We start from the raw sequence: 22,725 nt of genomic DNA, 5'->3' as shown, positions 1-22,725 counted from the left end.
CGGCTCTAATTTAATAAACCACATGAAGACCGTCTCCTGACGTCCTAACGAGGACAAGCGGCTCGTCTCTCACGGCTCTCCCTCGGCTGTCTCTCTCTGTGCCATCATCACACACACCTCGTAGACGCGGAAGGCAGCGAAGGCGGTGGCCAGCAGACAGGCAGCGCCCAGAATGTACCACCAGTTGAAGAGGCCGAAGGGAAACTCCTTTGACAATGCAGTAGAGACCGAAACACACCAGCGCCACGGCGGAGAAGAGCTGCACGCACAAAGGCGGCCCGGACGAGGACGGTTTTCTCACCCATGATGAAGCCTGCGGCCCTCACGCTCTAGCAGACAGAACTGAGAGAGAAATCGGCTTGACCGAAAAAACACTCTGACTAACAGCAGTGAAATCGAAGCTAGTCTGTGTCATGATGAAAAATGAGGAGCACAAATGTGTTCATCTGGAGCTCTGGTGCAGCACTGAGAAGCAGAGACGCGATCGCTGTCTCTTATATCAGCCTCAGCTCACAAATCTGAGATTAAAGACAGCACAAAAACACCCGTCAAAGCACTCAAGATCTGCAGTTTAATCCAGCGCGGAATTAAGATTTGGCAGCGTTTAAGAACCTCCTGACTTACAGGTTTCATGTTATCAAGGTAAGTGCAACTGATAAAGAGCTTACAGGCTTCAAGTGTGGCTTTTTCAGGTCGGCTAGAGATATTTCTGCAGAGAAAAAATAACCAGATTTCAACACAAGGATATGCAGAAGCATTATGAACAGCAGCGGCTGAAGTTAACTATCATGTTTGTGAAAAAACCTTTGTAATCAAATATTTCAGCTATATGTTCTCATAAATTTTGGGAGTGATACAGTTAAACACAATCAAAATATTCTTTATTGCAATATTTAAGAAATTTACAGGGCAGGACGCTCAAGTTTCAAAAACAAAAAAGATGGACGAAAGCTTGAAAATGGAACTCACACAACACCAATTAAACCATTTAATTTTAGTGGTTTAGTAACAGGATGCAAACTAGAGATTTAAATAGAATCAGTGCAGATACTTTGTGAGCATTTCTATTCACTTCAGCTCTCCTCCACTGAAGATGAGCAGAATTACTCTCAGAATCACTGAGCATAAGACAGCGAGACATTTCTTCAAAATGATCCAGTGACTAAAAAACTCATTTCAGTGCAACACAAACAGAAATAAAATAAAATGACAGAGATGAATGAAAGCAGCTCAGCCAAAACCTCACAGAGCTGAATGTTAAAATTAAGCTGTCCACTTCTTAGTGTGGGTTTGAGCAGATGTCTGGACAAAAAACAAGACTAGTGATTCTTCTGGTAGCACCTCAACACTAGATGGCACTGGGCATCACTGTCAGCCTCAGCTCTAGAGATCAGTGATGATGTCACAGGCTCCTGGTGATGACCTCATCTCCACGGCAACGACCAGCTCACAGATTAAAGCTCCTGTCCTGAGAAAAGCCTCTCAGGTGTGTGTTTGGAAACGCTCACAAACACATTCTAGAGGTCATTTCTTTCTGAAATCCCCAGAGAGAGAGAGAGAATCACATTAGTGCAATATCACAAACACTCACATACAGATACTGAAGTTTTAATGATTCGTCCTGTCATCACTGATTACAGATCTCTAACTTTCTCTCGTCTGATGAACAGAAAAGATCACAAAGCATCTTTGACTTCAGAAGACCTGGAATTTGCTTTTCTGTTTTTAGCTCCTGCTCACTTTCTGTGTGAACTTTTAGTTTTGGTTTTAGGAGATGTATGGAGTAGTACTGATTTTGTGTGTGAACATCTCGCTGTGCTTCACAGAACAAAGTAGAAAAGCAACATCATTCCCGACTGCAGATTCTGTTCATTTTAAATGAAGAGAGTTTCAGAAGGAAGTAAAATGACGCTTTACGCCATGGAAGCAGACACGGCTCGGTCCACATGTGAAAGTCTGGTTCTGTTCTCACCAGCGGCTCCAGCTCCTTGCGCTCGATCAGGTTGAGTTCGGTGGCGAAGAAGTAGAAGTGTTTGTAGCAGGTGTTGACGTGCGCTTCGGCTCCCATCAGGAGGATCCGGTCGAAGTGATGGATGTAGACGTGCACAAACACACGGAAAAGACGACACAGGATCTTCTTACAGATCTGGATGAAGTTCTTTGGGAAGGGAATTCCTGAAAGACCAAACACAAAAAGAGGAAGAATGAATGTAGAAAATCAAACAGAAAACAGAGAGGAAGTGGCAGAGGATGAAGATGTGGAGTAGAAATGTCTCACAAACAGAGGACTAGTTTAACAATCACAGGAACATTACAGGAATGAAACACAAACACCTCACAATCTCAGTAACAGTCAGGGCTGTGACGGCTGTCTGCTGCAGCCGGTGCTAGTGCACGTGACGTCACGCACTCTATAACAAGCATAATACGAAGTTTTGTACACAAATGTAATAACAGTAATAGTTGCAAATAGTTTTATTTAGACTATAAGTCTATGGTAATTCACAAATGACCTCAAATGCCATACACAGCGTTTCCTTTAGATTGGCAGGTTTGAGCGCAGGAAAATACAGTTTATGCATTCAGCACATTAATTTTGTGTTGGGCGATGGACCTAGTTAGGAAATCAAATACTACATCGCCGATCTGGAGCCGTCTCCATTAGGGCTTGAAAAAAGATAAATAAATAAATAAACAAACAAATTAAATCGGTTCACCCCGAGCAGAATCGATATTTTAACGTTTCTGTTCCTGCGTTCCTCTGATATTATTACCGTTCCGAAACCGGTTTGGGTGGAAGAAATACCGGTTAATAAAGTTATTTTTTAAAAACAACTTTATTTGCCTATAATTTGCATACTACTACTACTACTACTACTACTACTACTACTAATAATAATAATAATCTTTACTCAAAAAGAAAAGGAAAAAAGAGATCTGGTAACGTTAGCCAATAACTCGCTGCGCTTAGTCACAGCCAATACAGCATCATCTTTTCTAGATTTTGGCCAAATGTACGCTACTAAAAAAACTTTAAAGACATCAAAGTATTTTTTAAGATATTTAAAAATGTTTGTCGCGCATTGTTAAAAAAAAAAACAAAAAACAAAACAAAAACACGTGTTACTGTATAAGATTGCGTTTGGATTTAGTGAAAAAAACAAAAAACGTCGCATTTTATTAGCCCTATTACTTTTCAAAATAATGAAGGCTAAAATGCCTGTAGTCTAAAGCAAAATGTTTGCAAACATTATAAAAACAGTTATTAGTTTCTCTCCAAAACAAATCCTCTAAAGTTTAGGCTATAAAGACCTCAATCCAAAAACAAATTCATTTAAGGTGAAGCTGATGCCTACCTCTCTCATTCAGCACGAATCCAAATGTTTCCATGTTCCCGACGTATCTGGATGCTAAAATATTATTTATTATATGGTGTTTGTACATTAAACGCAATTTCATCGAACATCATCCTTCACATCTGGTATATCAGCACAGTGATGCACGGTCACGCTGAACACAACACATTCTGTACAACGGAGCAGTGTAACTTTTTTATTTGTTTCTTTAACTGTATTTTATTTTGATAATGTACAGGCTTCAATATAGCCAAAATTAAGTTGTGTGTGCGCGTAAGGCGTCAGCGCGATGGTCATATGGTTAAACAGAAGCAAGACATTATTCAAAGCTGTCAAGCTTTTGCAAAATAAAGAAAACTACTCTCTGCTGTTTCGTTTTCCTTTCCGAAAACTTTGGAACATGTCACAATGAACCGTAATTTAGCACATTGTTTCTTTCGTTTCGTTAAAATCTGTCAATACGATTTAAGTGAAATATATTTAGTGTATGCCTATGTTCCTTTTTATGTAAGCCTATAGTTTTTCTGTTCTCTCCATTCACAGAAGCTCTGCAGGTGCGTGTGATCTGTTGAATTCATCTTAGACTATTCTCAGATAAACTCTAAGAGCATCATTACCTCTGATGAGTTCACAGCTGAGCAGACATTTCACTCGATGGCTTCAGCGTCACATTTGCATAGTTCTACTGGAATTCCTGATTATTCAACAGCAAATTTCAAATATTAAATGGAACGATACAATAACGTTATTAACCAGTTAATGGACATTTCAAATTTTCGATTCTGTGTGGAACTATAAAATTTGATTTAGTTTCTGTTTCTGGTTCTGTTCCTGTCACAATTTTTTTCGTTTCCGGTTTTCGTTTTCGTTCCTTGAACCGGTTCAGAGCCCTGATCTCCATTCATGTCACCCATCTGTGTTTGTACAAGTGTCTTCAAGTTGCCGTGATCGCGCACGCCTGGCTGGTCAGGTTTGGTGAGGCTTTCTCCAAAACTAGCCAAATACAAAACGAGACCGCGATAAATGAAAGATGTGGCAACGATTCCGACTTCAAGGAGAGCTCGTGCAGACCAAAGAGTTAATGCGCCGCAAAACTGGCTGCTTTATACGAATATCACAAGCTCTGTTAAAAACAGGAAATCACCTGAACACCTACAGGAAATGTCCTTCTCTACGGCAGCTGACCTGAAAAAAAAAAAACAAGGAAAAATGAAAAAGTCCTTTTTTGGACGATCTGCTGAGCGTGCTTAGCATCACTCTGTTTATGATGGACGAGTCTGAATGGAAAACAGCAGGAATAAATCTTGCATTTGCATCATTTTTTTAAGTACAAAACAAATTCATGAAGCAGTTATTCTTATGCAAAATAATGCTTGTGTACTGGTGGAAAGACTGTACATGTGGATGCTGTGTAAGCGTATGTGAGTTTGTGTGCTTGTGACACTGAATTAGTGCCTTTGTTTCCTAACAAAAGCTTCATTATGTTCTGCTCATGGCCGAATGAAAAGGCTCCTTGTTTTCAAAACTGTGGAGCAGCATTCAGATCTCAGATCAGCAGTCTTATGAAATCAATTAGACTTCAGACTCACTTTACTCTAGATCACAGAAGCAGAGGAAACTGTTCAGCGTTTTGAAGAACAGCAAAACCGTACTTCATCTGAGTTTCAGGTGGAAACAGCCTCGTTTCACTCAGTAAACCACAGATGTCATGTTTCAAGCCATATATTCATCAGTCCAAAAACACAGGAGTCAAAAAGAAAAGACTCGGAATGACTAGTCAGGTTAAAGCTGCTATACAGTATTTGTGTCGCATCGCTCGCTGTTATATAGTGTGTAAGGCTGTGTGTAATTCAATTATCTACAGCATGAAGATATTCTTCATAAGACTGTCTGAAAGCCTAGTCAGCGCAGGATAAGCCGAGCTGCTGACCGGTTTAGGCTCTCAGTCATGTGATCGGTTGGGGAGGGTGGGTTAGTTACTGTAGGTCATCAGCCCTCTTAATCTGCTCATAATACGGCATTAAAAAACACAAATACAGTGAACATGTATATTCTGCAGCTCGATGAAACCTTCACGTAGGGCTGGGCGATATATCTAACGATATAATGATGCGCATCTAGTCAGTAAAGCCGGTTCCCTGATTAGCGCTAAATCGCCATCACCTGCTTTCAAATGGACCGGCATTTTAATAGACAGAGCCGTAGATCACTGACAAGCTACGCAATTATCTTCGATAATGAACCCGATATTGTGTAGCTTGTCAGTGATCTACGGCTCTGTCTATTAAATGCCGCTCCATTTGAAAGCAGGTAATGGCGATTTAGCGCTAATCAGGGAACCGGCTTTACTTACTAGATGCGCATCATTATATCGTTAGATATATCGCCCAGCCCTACCTTCACGTTCTGAAGTAGAGTTTGATAGCGGCTGCAGACGCTGAGGAGCTTCAAAGTTATGATGATTCTAGCCGGGTGTCGCTAGTGGGGGGTGGGGGGTTGGAGTGTTGTGTGACACTACAATGTTCTCCTGACTCCCCCACTTAACGTGATTTTTGCGATCGTGACCCACTGACTCGTGGAAGGCCCCACAGCAAAAAACAGAGCCCAGAATTTCCCAGCGATGCCACTGAATACTAGACACAAGTGCTAATTATGAATGTGATTTATGCTGGGGTCTCTATTAGACATGTAACAACATAATCTGGGTTGTAGGGATAAAAACAGTGCTGTACTAGTCAGGATGTTTGTGTGTCAGCTCGCAGGGGTTAGTGTCCAGTCAGTTTAGATCAGGCTCTCAATTCTGATCCTTCCTTCCTATGAAGTTTGCTGCGACAAAATACAATAGAACCTATTATGCGCGCTACACTGGATGCGGCGCAGTGTGACAAAATCCCGACAGAAAACTGCTGCTGACAAATTTCAAATGATTTTCAATGGTCGCTTTGTCGTGTCCAGTGTAGACAGACTTTACCGTGCATTCACACCGCCGCCGGTAAGAGCATCAAAGTTGTCGGAGGTCATTCATTATCAATGTGAGCAGGTGGTGAGAAACTTTGCTACCTTAATGCTTCCTCAGATTTGATAGCAAACTTTTGATGCCAGAAATGAACCTGGTTAAAGTTATAACTGAAGCTGAAATGTGTGTGCGTAAGGTTGATGTGTGAAAACAAAACTCATTGGTTATTTCACATCAAAAGCACTTTTGAGTTTCAGGTGCTTACCCATATTTAATGTGCATGAGAAAAAATAAAAATGCAAAAAAAAATTATAATAAGCACTAATAAGTACTTCTTAAGTTGAAATTAAATTGTAAGGAGTAAATCGTTTTTTTTTTTTTTTTCAGAAATGTAATCAAGTAAAAGTATAAGTGTATTGTGGGTTTTGTTTTCATGTTTTGGGGTTTTGTCAGGTTCATGTTTTCATGTCTTTTATTTTTTGTTATTGTTTGATTGCTGTTTGTGTCATGCTTCCCTTCCCTCTTGTCTCCATTGCTATTGGTTCCTCTTGTTCATTTGTGTCGTCATGATTTGTTTATTGTCTTGTCATGGGATTATTAGTTCTGTTTACTTATTGGTTGTTTTAGTCATGTGCCTTGTTCTCCATTGGTTTGTTCATGTCATGGTGTCCATCATTGTCAGTTATAAATAGCCATGTCATTGCCCTTGTTGACTGTTGTGTACTAATGTTATGTACCTGCTGTTGGTGAGTCAAGTCTGTTTTAGTGAAGTCTGTTCATACCTTGGCAAGTCAAGTCTGGGTTTATGTTTGGATTTTGGATTGCACCTTGTAAATAAACTGCACTTGGGTTCATCTACGCTCGCCTTCAGTGGACTTTTACAGAATACACAACCCGTACCATGAACCCAGCAGTTTCACACCTCCTCTGCCTTCGTCAAGATGATAGGCCTATTGAGGATTATGTTCAGGACTTTTGTGGATCTCTGCAACAAAGAGGATTGCTAATACTCTATTCACACACCATTACCATTGCTTTACTCACTGTTACTTGCTTTAATGGTGGATGCATGTCTACCTTTGAGTGCAGGTGACAACGAATGCAGCTCGAGCTGGAGGGCCATTGAGAAGCAGATTCGGGTCGCTGAGCAGCAGAGGCAGGTCCCAGCTGAGAGAGTGGAAGAGCCACGCTGGAACCCTCCCGGGCTGACGCTCACAAGTCCAGGGTAAGTATACAGCGCGCTGCTAACAGTCCCACCACCTCCACCCCGTGTGTTTCTCTGCACAGGCCCGGTGCACCCAGGATGTCGATCTGCCCAGATGTCCTTCACTCCCGCGCCGGCCGGGACACCACGGACCCTGGGTGCATCTGCAGTGGAGGATGCGAGCCAGGCCCCAGGTGATGACCTCTCCCCCTACGATCTTCGAGATCTCCACATGGTACTGCTCGCTCCCCTCCGCGAGACAGAACAGTGACGCTGTGTGATCGTCAGAGACTCCATCGTCCGACACGTCCGTGCTACGTTAGCCGAAGGTAAAGTGCACACTCACTGTTTTCCCTGGTGCTCGCTTTCTCTGTTTCTGCGAGATACCCGCGATCCTGAAGGCTGACAAGTAGCCCCAGAGCATTTGTGGCTTCACGCCGGGGTTAACGACACCACCAGCGCAGCGGCAGACGGAGGCGCTGAAGAGGGACTTCAGGAGAACTGATCGAGACGGTTCGCAGCACAAACACCCGCGGGGCGACGGTTCATCGTGTCAGGACTACTGCCCACGTATCGACGAGGACACGAAAGGTTCAGTAGACTTTTTGCTCTAAATGAATGGTTATTGTCATGGTGTAAAGAACAGAAACTGCTCTTTGTTAATAATTGGAATCTTTTCTGGGAGCCGACCTAGGCTTTTTCGCGCTGATGGCGCTGCAGCCAGCAGCAGAGTTGGAGCGGATCTCCTCTCAGACAACATCTCCAGGACTCTACACACTCCATATGACTAGTAAGCAAAATGTCACCAGGCCCACTCATCGTTTTAATCATATGCTAGATTTAATTATATCGCATGGAATTGGTCTTACTGACATAGATATCGTACCTCCAAAGTGATGATGTTACTGACCATTTCCTTGTATCGTGCATTCTGCGTATTGATGATAATAACTATAAAGGCTTCGCGTTATATATCTGGGCAGAACTATTGTTCCAGCCACCAAAGACAGATTCACAAATAACCTGCCTGATTTATCTCAACTGGTCTGTGTACCCATAAATACACATGAACTAGACGAAATGACTGGCAACATGGGCACCATCTTCTCGTTAATAACATTAGAAGCTATTGCCCCCATCAAATTGAAAAAGGTTAGAAAAAAAATGTACTGTGCCATGGTACAACAGTAATACCCACTCTCTCAAGAAAGAAACTCGTAGTCTTGGAGCGCAAATGGGGAGAAAAACTAACTTGGAAGTTTTTAGAATTGTGTGGAAAAACAGTATGTCCAGCTATAGACAGGCTCTAAAAACTGCCAGGGCCAGATGCCACCTGATCTAAATATTCCCTCACAGTTAAATAGTAATGACTTTATGAATTTCTTCACTGATAAAATAGATAACATCAGAAATACAATAACAAATGTACAGGTCCTTCTCAAAAAATTAGCATATTGTGAAAGTTCATTATTTTTCTCAAAAAATTAGCATATTGTGAAAGTTCATTATTTGTAAAAATTCATTGCACACCAACTGAATATTTCAGGTCTTTTATTGTTTTTCAATACTGAGGATTTTGGCATACAGCTCATGAAAAACCAAAATTCCTATCTCAAAAAATTAGCATATCATGAAAAGGTTCTCTAAACGAGCCTATTAACCTAATCATCTGAATTCAACTAATTAAACTCTAAACACCTGCAAAAAGATTCCTGAGGCTTTTAAAAAACTCCAGTCTGGTTCATTACTCAAAACCGCAATCATGGGTAAGACTGCCGACCTGACTGCTGTCCAGAAGGCCATCATTGACACCCTCAAGCGAGAGGGTAAGACACGAAAGAAATTTCTGAACGAATAGGCTGTTCCCCGAGTGCTGTATCAAGGCACCTCAGTGGGAAGTCTGTGGGAAGGAAAAAGTGTGGCAAAAAAACGCTGCCAACCGAGACGGAGAGGGAACCGGACCCTGAGGAAGATTGTGGAGAAGGACCCGATTCCAGAACTTGGGGGACCTGCGGAAGCAGTGGACTGAGTCTGGAGTAGAAACATCCAGAGCCACCGTGCACAGGCGGTGCTCTTTTGAACCAGAAACAGCGGCAGAAGCGCCTGAACCTGGGCTACAGAGAAGCAGCACTGGACTGTTGCTCAGTGGTCTTCCAAAGTACTTTTTTTCAGATGAAAGCAAATTTTTCATTGAAGCAGTCATTTCTGCAAAAGGATTCCCGACCAAGTATTGAGTGCATAACTGAACATAATTATTTGAAGGTTGACTTTTTTTGTATTAAAAAAACACTTTTCTTTTATTGGTCGGATGAAATATGCTAATTTTTTGAGATAGGAATTTTGGGTTTTCATGAGCTGTATGCCAAAATCATCAGTATTAAACAATAAAAGACCTGAAATATTTCAGTTTGGTGTGCAATGAATCTAAAATATATGAAAGTTTAATTTTTATAATTACATTATGGAAAATAATGAACTTTTTCACAATATGCTAATTTTTTGAGAAGGACCTGTAGATTTTTATAATTACATTATGGAAAATAATGAACTTTTTCACAATATGCTTATTTTTTGGTGATTTACAACTATAGGACAGGAAGAGCTTAAATAAACTTATCACTGCATCTAAACCAACAACATGTTTATTCGATCCTGTACCCACTAAATTACTGAAAGAGTTGTTACCTGTAGCAGAAGAACCGCTTCTCAATATTATTTAACTCGTCGTTATCTTTAGGTCACGTCCCAAAACCATTCAAGCTGACGGGTTATTAAGCCTCTTATTAAGAATACACAACTAAAATCCTAGTGAACTGGCTAATTACAGACCCATTTCAAATCTTCTATTTATGTCTAAAATTTTAGAAAAAAGTTGAGTCTGCTCAATTGTGCTCCTTCCTGCAAAAAAATTATCTCTATGAAAGAATTTCAGTCAGGAACAAAACTGCACTTGTCAAAATTACAAATGACTTGCTTTGTGTCAGACCAAGGCTGCATGTCGTTGCTAGTTTTACTTGATCTTAGCGCTGCTGCGTTCGACACCATAGATCACGACATACTCCTAGATAGATTAAAAAACTATACAGGTATCCAAGGGCAGGCTTTAAGATGGTTTAGATCCTACCTGTCCGACCCCTATTCGCTACCACTAATTGTTTATTTAAATGGGGAGTCATCTCATTTATCACCAGTAAAATATGGAGTGCCACAAGGATCTGTCCTAGGTCCTCTGGCTATTTTCAATATACATGTTGCCCCTTGGTAATATCATTAGAAAATACGGGATTAGTTTCCATTGTTATGCTGATGATACTCATAACTATATATCTCAACGAGACCAGATGAAACTTCTAAATTATCTAAGCTAACAGAGTGTGTTAAAAATGAAAAAGATTGGATGACCAATAATTTTCTCCTATTAAATTCAGATAAAACAGAGATATTACTTATTGGACCAAAAAACATTACACAGAATCTCGTAGATTACAATTTGCAATTAGACGGATATACTGTTACTATTCCTCTACTGTCAAAAATCTGGTTGTTATATTAGACAGTAACTTGTCTTTTGAAAATCATATTTCCCATGTACAAAAAACAGCATCTCTTCCATCTTAGAAACATTTGCCAAGTCTACGAAACATGTTACCTGTTTCTGATGCAGAAAAGCTAAGTTCATGCATTCATGACCTCTAGACTGGACTATTGTATTGCACAGCTAGGTGGCTGTCCTGCATCCTCAATAAACAAGCTACAGGTAGTCCAAAATGCAGTGGCTAGAGTCCTTACCAGGTCAAAGAAAATCATATTACCCCCAATTTTACAGTCTCTGCACTGGCTACCTATTAAGTTCCGTATCAGTTACAAAATATTATTACTTATAAGGGGCCCTTAATGGTTTAGCTCCTGCGTACCTAACTAGTCTTTCTACCACGCTACAATCCATCACGCTCCCTAAGGTCACAAAACGCTGGACTTTTGGTAGTACCTAGGATAGCAAAGTCCACTAAAGGAGGTAGAGCTTTTTTACATTTGGCTCCCAAACTGTGGAATAGCCTTCCTGATAATGTTTGGGGTTCAGACACGCTTTCTCCGTTTAAATCTAGATTAAAAAAACACACCTCTTTGGCAAAGCATTCAAATAAAATGCATCTCATAATTTTGGACTGCAGTTATATCTGATCAAACGCGCATTATTATTCTTTAGCTTGGGTTAAACTAATTAATTTTACTTGGCTGGAACAGCAGCTACGCTAATTATGTCTCTATTTGTTTCTCTGTTTTGCCACAGGAGGATTTACACAAGCTCCAGTCTGGATCCAGAGCAAACACCTGAGAAGAGATGATGCAAGCCCCTCAGATGATGCTAACCCAGAGACAACATACAGAACTACCACATTTTTTTTGCTATAAGTTTGATTGCATAATTGCTGTTAATAGTGTTAATCGTCTGTTTGTATACAGTCTTTTATTGATTTTTCTGAACATTTCTGCTATATGCAAATGAAATGACAGTCACCACTGATAAGCTACTAATAAATATTGTAGAAACTTAATTTTCTGTAAAGTTTCTTTGCAATGATTTGTATCATAAAAAAGCACTATACAAATAAACTTGAATTGAATTTTTATGATGTGGCCCTTAAGGACATCTTTCGGGTGGGTCTTAATGAACCCATTAGTTTCCAGCTACCTGGAGGGAAAATACACTGGTCCTCTGGAGGAATATATTGTCCATGCTCTTTTGCTGGCTGGTTCAGCGTTTACTGGGGAAGGGGAAGTCGTGGCCTTAGTGGATAGAGAGGTTAAACTCCTAACCCTAAGGTTGTGGGTTCGAGTCTTGGGCCGGCAATACCACGACTGAGGTGTTCCTGCTCCTCGGGAGCCGCGCAGCATAAATGACTGCCACCCACTGCTCCGGGTGTGTGTTCACGGTGTGTGTGTTCCAGTGCTCTGTGGTGTGTGCACTTTGGATGGGTTAAATGCAGCACGAATTCTGAGTATGGGTCACCATACTTGGTGTATGTCACATCACTTTCACTTTTCACTTTTACTGTGGGTGTCATGGAGGACCACGGCACTTCACCTAAGCCTCCTCAGGTTATGACTACTACAATGGAGCAATTTCACGTTCCAACCATCATGTCTGGGATTATTAATGTCACGGATCCCGCTCAATGTCACGTCAAAGTCTACAGAGCCTGCTAAACACCATGCCTGCCAAGCCCACAGCCCTACTCACGTCATGTCTACTATGCCAAAGCCTGCTAACATCATGACCTGCTATGCCAAGCCTGCTAACAATCAGGCCCGCTACTCCAGGACCTGCTCACATGCCAGTTAGTGTAAAGTTTACTCATGTACTGTCTACCAAATTAAAGCCTGGTCACTTCCTGTCTGCCAAGCCAGAATCTGCGAAACCTCATGTCTGCTACCCCAGGGGCCTGTTCCCATCACATCTCTGCCAAGCCATAAAGCTTGTTCACGTCATGCCAATGCCAAGCCAGCACCTGTTCATGTCATGACTGCTATGCCAAGTCTTTCACGTCATGTCTGCCAAGCCAGAGCCTGCTCACATCATGCCGGTCATGCAAGAGATTCTTCATAATATGGCAGCCATTCAAGAGCTCCATCACAAGATGGCCGCCACACAAGAGTCTCTCTACAAAGTGGCCACCCTTCTAGAGTCTCGTCATGTCTCAACTAATCATCCACAGTCTCACCATGTCGCAGCTGATCATCCAGAGCCTCGTCAGTTCATGGCCACCATTCCAGAGCCTCGTCACGACATGGCCACCATTCCAGAACTTCGTCACGACATGGCCGCCATTTCTGAGTCTGCTTACATCATGCCTGTCAAGCCAGAGCCTTCACACAAGATGGCCGCCACGCCTGAGTCCCCGGCCAAAGATGGCTGCCACGCCTGAGTCTCGCCATATCATGGCTGTCACAGAGACTGTTCCCGTGAACCTCAGTGCTTCCAGTAATGGCAGTCGGCCATTGTGAGCGTGTGGCTGCTGCACACTGCGCTCCAGAGATCTCTCCTGTCAATGAGGTCTGCTCCTGAGGGCCGCTCCTGACCATGAATTCACTCCAGTGCCCCCAGAGGCGGCATGTGGTGTCCACTGCAGGAACCTCAGAGGAGGCGGCTTCCGCTGTTCAGCAGAAACTAATCGAGGTGGTGGCGCCCCCCACCTTTGAACTCTCTACCTGTCCCTGTCACTGGCCAAAGGAGGCCGTCCACTAAAACTCACAGGTCTGTTCCGTACATGACCACAGAGGCTGTGTTACGAAATCACGGTACTGTCCTGTCAAGGCAAGTGGCCTGTCCATGTATCTGCTGCCGCCATGGCTTAAGGCCAGCTCTGCCTGGCAACTGCCCGGCCACCCCGCTCTGCCTGCGCCGCCATGGCTCCCCACTCTGCTGCTCCACCAAGGCTCCCACGCTAGGCCACTGCTCAGCCATGGGTCTATAACTGCTCTGGATCTGCCTCCACGGCCCAGTGTCCCCCTCTATTTCATGGTCTGTCAAATGCTCCATGGCCCCAGGCACCCCCCTCGCTGCATCATTGTTCTGTCTCTGCTCACACAGTCTCTGGAAACCTGCACCTGAGTAGGATTCACGAGGGTCTGGGCCCCACACTCCATCCCTCCCCCTGTTCTGGCCTCCCACTCCCACCACCCCTCCTGTATGATTCTGGGGTTTTGTTGTCTTGGGTGTCTGGAGTTTTTTTTTTTGGAGCTGCCCTTGGGGGGGGGGGGATGTAATGTGGGTTTTGGTTCATCTACGCTCGCCTTCAGTGGACTCTCCCTTTACAATAAGTAATCAGTTTACAATTTTATATGAATAAAGTACAAAATACCCCACAAAATAATACTTAAGTACATGTAATCTACAAGTAAAATACTCAAGCATTTTACAACAGTCCTGCATCAATAGCCAAACATCTCAAAAAGAAGTAGGCTAGTATTATGTTAACAACAAAGATATGGCTTTTACAAAAACACATTAAAATGTAAAACAAATAAAATTATGCATTAACATGATAAATAAATAACAACAACAAATACGTTATGTCTTGGGGTGACTGTATTTAACATTTTCAAAACTTGTGTACATACCTACAACCTTTCAAATTTTGCATTGTTTTATAAAACATATGCTGTCTGAAAAATGGATCTTTTCTATCCCTATCAGGGTTAATATTTAACATTTTAGGTTCATATTGACAACATGAAGTATGTGCTTTATGCAAATGTAATTGTGAAAGAGTGTAAATTGAATTAGTTTATTATTTTTTTTATATTATTCATATCAGAGACTTCAGAGTTGTGATGGCAGAAGTTTCAGTGAATGAGTTTAATAGGCCTATGTGTGGAAAAAATCCAATCATAGTCCGACAAAACCAGAAGTCTTGTTAGACACCGGCCAACACAAACAGTATTACTTTGTTTTATGTATACTAAGACATATACCGCGAGGTTTCTTTTTGAGAAAACTGATGATAATGTTTGCTCTGCTCTCGTCCCAGAAGCTTTTCATGGCTTACAATAGCGGTGTGAGATCGAAGTAATCAGCTCGCATAGAGCCGACCCTCTGCTGGCTGTGAAAATTAATCCCCAATCATTATGTTAGCCAGTTGGCTAAATTGGTTGGGCTTTTCCAGTGTGTATTTGCAGGTTCTTTTATGAACGTGCTGTAAAAAACCGGGGACATTTCCCAGGGGGACAAACTCCAGTCGGGACAGGACACCTAAAAAAAAACTGTCAGGACTGTCCACGGAAAAACGGGGGGGGGTTTGCACTTTTTATTATGTCGAGGAAGCGTAATTCTAATCCAATCGACTTCAACGCGTCGGCAGTTGTGTTGCTGCGGAACCAAAGGGAGTGCAGTTAGTGTCGCATTTTGGAATGCAAGATGGACACACGACTACGTTCAGAATTAAGTTAAACTCTTTTAATAAAATTACCAGATACAGTGAAAGCCGGAAGCAGGCGCTCTCTCACACAGGGCAGGGGCTTTTATATGCTCTGAGAGAAACAGACACTGCACTGATGTAATACAAAAACAACACAGGTCTGTTAAGAGCAATCACTTTTAATATATGACAAATTAGTATATTAGGCTGGCCTACGGTACGTTTTTTAGGGACCTTGTCTGTATTCGCATAGTATTTTCCAAGCAAACTTAAGTGCACTTTTTTTTTTTTTAAATGTGAAAAAATATCCTGATTAACATGCCGGATAAAAAAGGAATCAGTCTCAACGTTCATGACAGTCACTCTGTTGATTCGATTCATATTCAGAGGCGTGCGATTTGATGAGAACCGTTTCACGGGGGGATGCCAAGGTGAGTTTTTCATATATAAAAAAAAGGAACTAACGAAGCAAGGAAAAAAAGAAATAAAAAAAGAATATTCAACAATCTCAAAAAATTTTTTGAAGTGAAAAAATCTAAATGCCAACATGCCACTTCGCAGCACCGAACAAAATATATTGACATAATTGCATATTCTGGTCCAGCCCTAGTTTCAGAGTTAATTACTACTAGGCTTGCGACCAAAGTAGTTAAACTAGTAGAAGTATATCAAGAAATAATCATGGAATTCACATACATCAAAAGTGGCTCAGATGACATATAATCACGAATAAATTCAAAAATTTCAGCTGTTGGGGAGACCTAAATCTGTCCCCGGTAAAACAGATTCTTTTTAATCTGAGCCTTAAATGAAAGTCTGGAATCAATTTAGAAACAGACCGAGGTTACTTGTATTCAGATACAACTTGTCGTCTTTCCCCAATACAAAAACATTTGGCACTATACTTGAAACTATTACAACTTCATTTATTTATTTATATGGCTCATCTTTTTCCAAGATGGCGACGCTGAGTTCGGGATGCCATCCAGGTCGCTCCACTTAGATTGTGTTTTTTTTTTTACTTTTGTTATGTACTTTTGTACCTTTCTTTTGCTCTCTCGTTTTACACACATATCGTCTGCACTGATCACTTACCACAAAGGAAGCACTTTTGTGGACATTGGACACCGTTTTCACTAACCTGTTTCAGGACACTTTAACCTCCAAACCCATTGTGGCCATCTGAGCAGATTTTCCGGAAAACTCCGAGATAAAGAAATTCCCACTTGAATAATCTCACCCGAATGGCAACAGATCAAGAAACACAGCTGGGGGGATTTGCAACAGACTGAGGGGAAAAAAAGAGCACACAGCCCTACTCTGGCCGAGCCTTCTGCTTGCCACAATGTCCAATCGTCTGGAGAATATGATGGACGATCATTTAGAGCCAGGCATAAGCTTTCCAATGGGACATGTAGAGACTGGTTACATCCTTTTGTTTGTCCTGAAACAGGGTTCACGAAACAAGGCTGTCACTAGTGGGGGTGAATGAAGGGTGTCGGTGATGACGATTATAGGGGACCACGCCGGAGGGGGGGCCCCATCGATTCTCAAGCCCGACTGGCTGGAGGCCAGCCGGAAAAAGATGCCTCAGCTTTCCTACGTGTCCTCCTGCACTGTCTGAACGAACAAATACCAAATGAGCAGTTTTTCCAGTTTAAACATGCAAAACATAAAAAGATGTTTTGTGCACAGGGCGCACGCAGAAGAGACAGGTCTCAAAGCGCTTTAACACACGAATTTGCCTCCTCTTGCTCCTGTACCGACAAATACATACAAAATTTATGTCAAAATACCTGTCTTGGAAAAGGAACCTCGAAAAAAAACTGTTGGTTATGTCTTTAAGTGAAAGTAAAACAGTGGAGAAAAGAAATCGAATGTGTATCATAGGGATAATGGATGAGCACTGTCTCTTTAAAGTGGCCCCCCGCCTAATTTACAAGCTGCTGTATTGTTAATCCAAGAAAATGAAATGTACCAAATGAAAAATTACTCACTGCTCTGTTGTAGTTTTAACCAGGGAATTAATCCACAGTTCAAACAAAAAATTATTCAGGGACACCAGATATAAATTTTTGGTATTTTTTTTTACCGTGAGTGCAGGAACACTATAGTTTCATTGATATGTAAGTACGTATAGCAAAATATTATACCCCAAAAAATTGTCATACAGTGAACTACCGGTTAAAACTGATGAAGGTGAAAAAAATTTTACTCTGACTCTGACCATGTTGTGCTCAAGTGTTTTTTCTTTAATTTCTAATGTGAACTTTTTAACCATAGACTGAACAAAATTAAGCATTGCTTTTGTAATTTCGTGATCAAAAAAGTACTGATAGTTGTGCAAATGTTTTCATACTAACAGTGTCTGAATTTTCGAGGAATTTTTGGTTTGATTGTAATTGTAAACGGTGCTCCATTAATTGGTTTTCGTGACTGTGTGTTGGATAATAAATTGTCGGGGATAATTAAATTGAACACACCAATGAGGTTTTCTTAAGGTAAACTTAAATTCGGGCGCCCAGACAGGAGTAAACCCTGTCAATGACTGTTAAGGACGAAAAAATAACCCAGATAGCATAAATACCACCAGTTACATACAGGTCCTTCTCAAAAAAATTAGCATATTGTGAAAAAAAGTTCATTATTTTTCCATAATGTAATGATAAAAATTTAAACTTTCATATATTTTTAGATTCATTGCACACCATATGAAATATTTCAGGTCTTTTATTGTTTTAATACTGATGATTTTGGCATACAGCTCATGAAAACCCAAAAATTCCTATCTCAAAAAATTAGCATATTTCAATCCCGACCAATAAAAGAAAAGTGTTTTAATACAAAAAAAGTTAAACCTTCAAATAATTATGTTCAGTTATGCACTCAATACTTGGTCGGGAATCCTTTTGCAGAAAGACTGCTCAATGCGGCGTGGCATGGAGGCCAATCAGCCTGTGGCACTGCTGAGGTGTTATGGAGGCCCAGGATGCTTCGATAGCGGCCTTAAGCTCCATCCAGAGTGTTGGGTCTTGCGTCTCTCAACTTTCTCTTCACAATATCCCACAGATTCTCTATGGGGTTCAGGTCAGGAGAGTTGGCAGGCCAATTGAGCAACGTAATATACCATGTGTCAGTAAACCCATTTACCAGTGGTTTTGGCACTGTGAGCATTGTGCCAGGTCGTGCTGAAAAAACGAACTCTTCATCTCCATAAAGCTTTTCAGCAGATGGAAGCATCAGAAAGTGCCTCCCAAAACTCTCCTGATAGCTAGCTGCATTGACCCGCCCTTGATAAAACACAGTGGACCAACACCAGCAGCTGACATGGGCACCCCAGACCATCACTGACTGTGGGTACTCTTGACACTGGACCTTCAGGCATTTTGGCATTTCCTTCTACCCAGTCTTCCTCCAGACTCTGGCCACCTTGATTTCCGAATGACATGCAAAAATATGCTTTCATCCGAAAATAAAAGTACTGTTGGACCACTGAGCAACAGTCCAGTGCTGCCTTCTCTGTAGCCCAGGTCAGGCGCTTCTGCCGCCGTCTGTTTCTGGTTCAAAGCACAAGACCCTCTTGCTGCACTGTGGCTCTGGATGTTATACTCCAGACTCAGTCACGTGCTTTCCGCAGGTCCCCAATGGTCTGGAATCGGTCCTTCTCCACAATCTTCCTTCAGGCGGGTCCGGTCAACTCTTCTCGTTGTGTGCAGCGTTTTTTTTTGCCACACTTTTCCTTCCCACAGACTTCCCACTGACTGCCTGTGCCTGGATACAGGCACTCTGGGGAACAGCCTATTCGGTCAGGGAAATTTCTTTCTGTGTCTTACCCTCTCGCTGTGAGTGGGTGTCAATGATGGCCTTCTGGACGCAGTCAGGTCGGCCAGTCTCTACCCATGAATTGCGCGTTTTGAGTAAGGAACCAGGCTGGGAGTTGTTTAAAAGCCTTCAGGAATCTTTTGCATGGGGTGTTTAGAGTTAATTAGTGATTCAGAATATGATTTCGGTTATTAGCTCGTTTAGAGAAAAACTTTTCCTGATCTGCTAATTTTTTGAGATAGGAATTTTGGGTTGTTCATGAGCTGTTATGCCAAAATCATCAGTAGTTTTAAAACAATAAATAACACCTCGGAAATATTTCAGTTGGTGCTGCAATGAATCTTAAAAAAAATATATGAAACGTGTTAATTTTTATCATGAATTATGGAAAATAATGAACTTTTTCACAAAATGCTAATGTTTTTTGTAGAAGAACCCGTATATAAAACTCTAAATTCAAAGAAATTAAATCCACCAATCGGTCACAGACTTCCATTCAGAAATGTCTGTATTTTTCACAAAAAAACAAAACAAAAACAACAAGTGACTTGGAATAAGAGAAAGGGGAAGCAAGAAAAGAAAGAAAAAAAAGAAAGAGAACAGAAATAAAGGGAAAAGAATAAGGAGTAGAGAGAGGATGTAGAGAGAGAGAGTTAAGAAGAGAGATGAGAGAGAGAGAGAGAGATGAAGGAGGAGAGAGAGGGTAGTAGGGAAGAAAGGAGGGGGAGGGGAATAGGGTGAAAGGACGGGGGGGGAAAGGAATAGTAGGAGGGGGAAGGGGAGGGAGGGGGGGGGGAGGAAGAAAAAGAAAAGGATATAGATATTATCAGAAAAAAGGATAGTGAGAAGGGGGGAAAGGGGAGGGGGGAGGGATAAAGGGAAAAAGTAAAGGAGATAGGGAAGTAGGAGGAAAGTAGTTTGAGAGGAAACCTTGTTAAATGAGGGTGTTGAATAGAGAGCAGGAAGGGACTTGAAGGGAGAGAGGGAAAAGACCAGAAGACGTAAGCCAAGCAAGCCGAAGAAAAGGAAAAAAGGGGAAAAAGTTGAAGAGAGAAGACGGAAACAGACAAAAAGGTAAGGTCGTAGAGAAATAATGATAAGGTGGTTTAAGGGGGGACGGCAAAAAAAAAAGAAGAAGGGTACAGGACGTGGGGGGGAATGGTCAAAGGGACGTTACAGCTCTTCAGAGGATTTCAGGTTCTCCACCTCAAAGCGCACCTTACGTCACCAAACTCCAAGTAAAGTTTCGATACCTGTCTCCCCCCTCCGCTCTTGTTCAAAATTCTCTTTTAGGCGATTCACCCATCAATTTCTTTCTTCTCCCTCCAGTTGAACAAACCCCCATCGGAACCTCATTGAGCTTTCCGGTTCTCTATTCGTTTTTTGCCCCTCCTCTCCCCCCCCTCGTTCTTTCTTCCCTCTCCCGCCCTCTCTTGTTTCTTTTTCTTCATTGGGCTCTTCTCTTCCCCGCGCGCTGTATCTTCATTTGAAACCCTTCCATTCGCACTTTTCAACCTTCCTTTCAGTTCCTTGATTTCTTTTTTTGTTGTCCTGGAAACCCTTTTTCAGTCTCCCGCCAACTTATAGCTAACCTCCCACATAAACTTCGGTGATTAATGTCTTCCCTCTCCGCGGAAAAGTTGAAAGTCCGTCCCCCTCCCTCTGAATAACTTATTTTTTGACTGTTCTTTTATTCCATTTGTGTACTACGAATAATCCTGATACCCCCCCCCATTTTGACCGCTCACTATGGCCTCCCCCAGTTGCTATTTAACACTTTTTGATTATTTCAGGTTTCTGTCCCCTCTCCGGACACATCACAACACTTGAATAAAAAACACTTAAAAATTGTGGAAATTAGCACAAAATCATGAATAACATTAGAACGAACGTTACAATTGAATACAGTATTTTAAAAACAGGGCCCACTGGTACAACCGGATCATGGGGCCTCCGACAAACCCAACAACTATGGCCTGCCACCGCCTCTATACGGACACATGACACTGCTGTAGTACGCGTTCCTGATATTTCCTGCTTTATCGGTCAAGGACAGAAACAGACGATGGCTGTGTACGAATCCAAGGCTTTGGTGGAGTCGCTATGTTTCTATGGATTAACAAGGAAATGTGTGCTACCAGGAATATATAAACTATGTTGCGCTTTGTGGTTTGTTCTCCCTGCCTCGCCTCCATCTGGAGTAAACCATTTATCCATCCCTTTGCCACCCATCTCTATGTACCCCGATGGAGTCTATCATCACACATTGTTACTGCTGTTTACATTCCAACAAAGGGCCAGACACAAGCTTTGGCTTTGTCCTATAGCTTCACGATGGGCTCAGCGGTTACATATTAACAAAAACATCCTGAACGCTGTTCCTCATTCATCAAATCTTTATTAAAATGTTCAACCTCAGGCAGGTCATGCCAAAAATTTTACAACATGCCATCCTTGTCCAAACCACGATGGACTTGAATACACTGGATCACTTGCTACTCTCAGTTTAAGAATGCCTACAAAGCTGTAATATAAACAACGGCTTGTTCTAGAACCCCGGTGCAGAGGGTGGTGACGCGCTGGGTCCACCCACTCTGAAGCCATGATACAGGCGGGCTCTTGATGACGAGAGACTGGGGACAATGTTCTGAGCGCATGTTCTAGGTATGAACATCAGCGACGTGTCATCGGATTGTAGCAGTAAGCTTACAATAACATATAACATAACTATAAGGGACCTACTCAAATCAGAAAACCATGGTAGGTGGGACAGAAACAATCCGTGTTGCTGCAGTAAACAAAGTGATGCAATGCTGCATACAATGCCAGTCTCTCGTCTGGGAACATGAGCCGAGTACAATAAAACATTGTTGCTATGGATCTACAGAGGGGTGCGTAAGAGCCGCCAAACACCGATACAGGGAATGCATAGAGCACATTCCCGCTAAATGACTCACGACGATGTGGCAGGGACTAAAAACCATCTGTGCCCTTTGGAAACAAATCCATTGCAGCTGTGAGAGCAGGACCCGTTGGCTGGCTGCAGCAGTAAACTCTTTATACGGCCACTTTGAAGGCAACCGAGGCAGCGTGAGTCTGCTGACTCAAGACCGCAAGAAGCTGCAGACAGAGGAAGCGATAATATGTAATCACTGGTCAGAGGGCACACGAGGTTCAGAGGGCCATAAAGAGAGCGGGGAACGTCAGGAACAGCAGCAGGTCCGTATGGGATTTCTGCCGTGTTCTGAGGTCATGTGCGGATCAGCTTGCTGGTTGTTTAATTATTTTAATGCGTCTCTTGCTAATCAGTGGTTCCCACATCCTTTAAAAAAAATCTGTCATCATCCCTGTGCCTAAGAACAATAAACCCTGTTGCCTGAAGGACTATCGTCCAGTTGCCCTCATGTCAACAGTCATGAAGGTCTTTGAGAAACTTATAAAGAAAAACATTTGCTTCTCCATCCCGGA

General features: G+C 42.1%; 1 protein-coding gene and 1 pseudogene across 1 annotated transcript; one reads left to right on the top strand and one right to left on the bottom strand.

Annotated features, from left to right (window-relative positions):
- Positions 1 to 1,371: 1,371 nt before the first annotated feature.
- Positions 1,372 to 6,377, bottom strand: LOC122137406 (MOB kinase activator 3B-like). The gene is made up of 4 exons (XM_042723484.1): positions 6,328 to 6,377; positions 4,501 to 4,541; positions 1,973 to 2,175; positions 1,372 to 1,534 (listed from the first exon to the last, which is right to left on the bottom strand). The coding sequence occupies exons 1-4, from the start codon at positions 6,375 to 6,377 to the stop codon at positions 1,505 to 1,507; spliced, it is 324 nt and encodes a 107-aa protein (XP_042579418.1). The 3' UTR covers positions 1,372 to 1,504.
- A 7,079-nt stretch (positions 6,378 to 13,456) lies between these two features.
- LOC122137405 overlaps positions 13,457 to 22,725 on the top strand; it is a 17,214-nt pseudogene continuing 7,945 nt past the window's right edge.

This window comes from Cyprinus carpio, chromosome B5 (assembly GCF_018340385.1).
Source record: "Cyprinus carpio isolate SPL01 chromosome B5, ASM1834038v1, whole genome shotgun sequence".
Classification (NCBI taxonomy): domain Eukaryota; kingdom Metazoa; phylum Chordata; class Actinopteri; order Cypriniformes; family Cyprinidae; genus Cyprinus; species Cyprinus carpio.
Note: the sequence above shows the minus strand (reverse complement) of the source record. Positions and strands in the feature narration are given on the sequence as shown.

What these genes read in the sequence shown, in the direction of transcription:
- LOC122137406 (XM_042723484.1), bottom strand. Translation starts at nt 6,377, where the DNA reads ATGACCTCCGACAACTTTGATGCTCTTACCGGCGGCGGTGTGAATGCA. An exon ending in GGCGGCGGTGTGAATGCACG is followed by an intron (nt 4,542 to 6,327) that starts GTAAAGTCTGTC and finishes TTTTTTTTTCAG; the next exon opens with GTCAGCTGCCGTAGAGAAGG. An exon ending in CATTTCCTGTAGGTGTTCAG is followed by an intron (nt 2,176 to 4,500) that starts GTGATTTCCTGT and finishes TTGGTCTTTCAG; the next exon opens with GAATTCCCTTCCCAAAGAAC.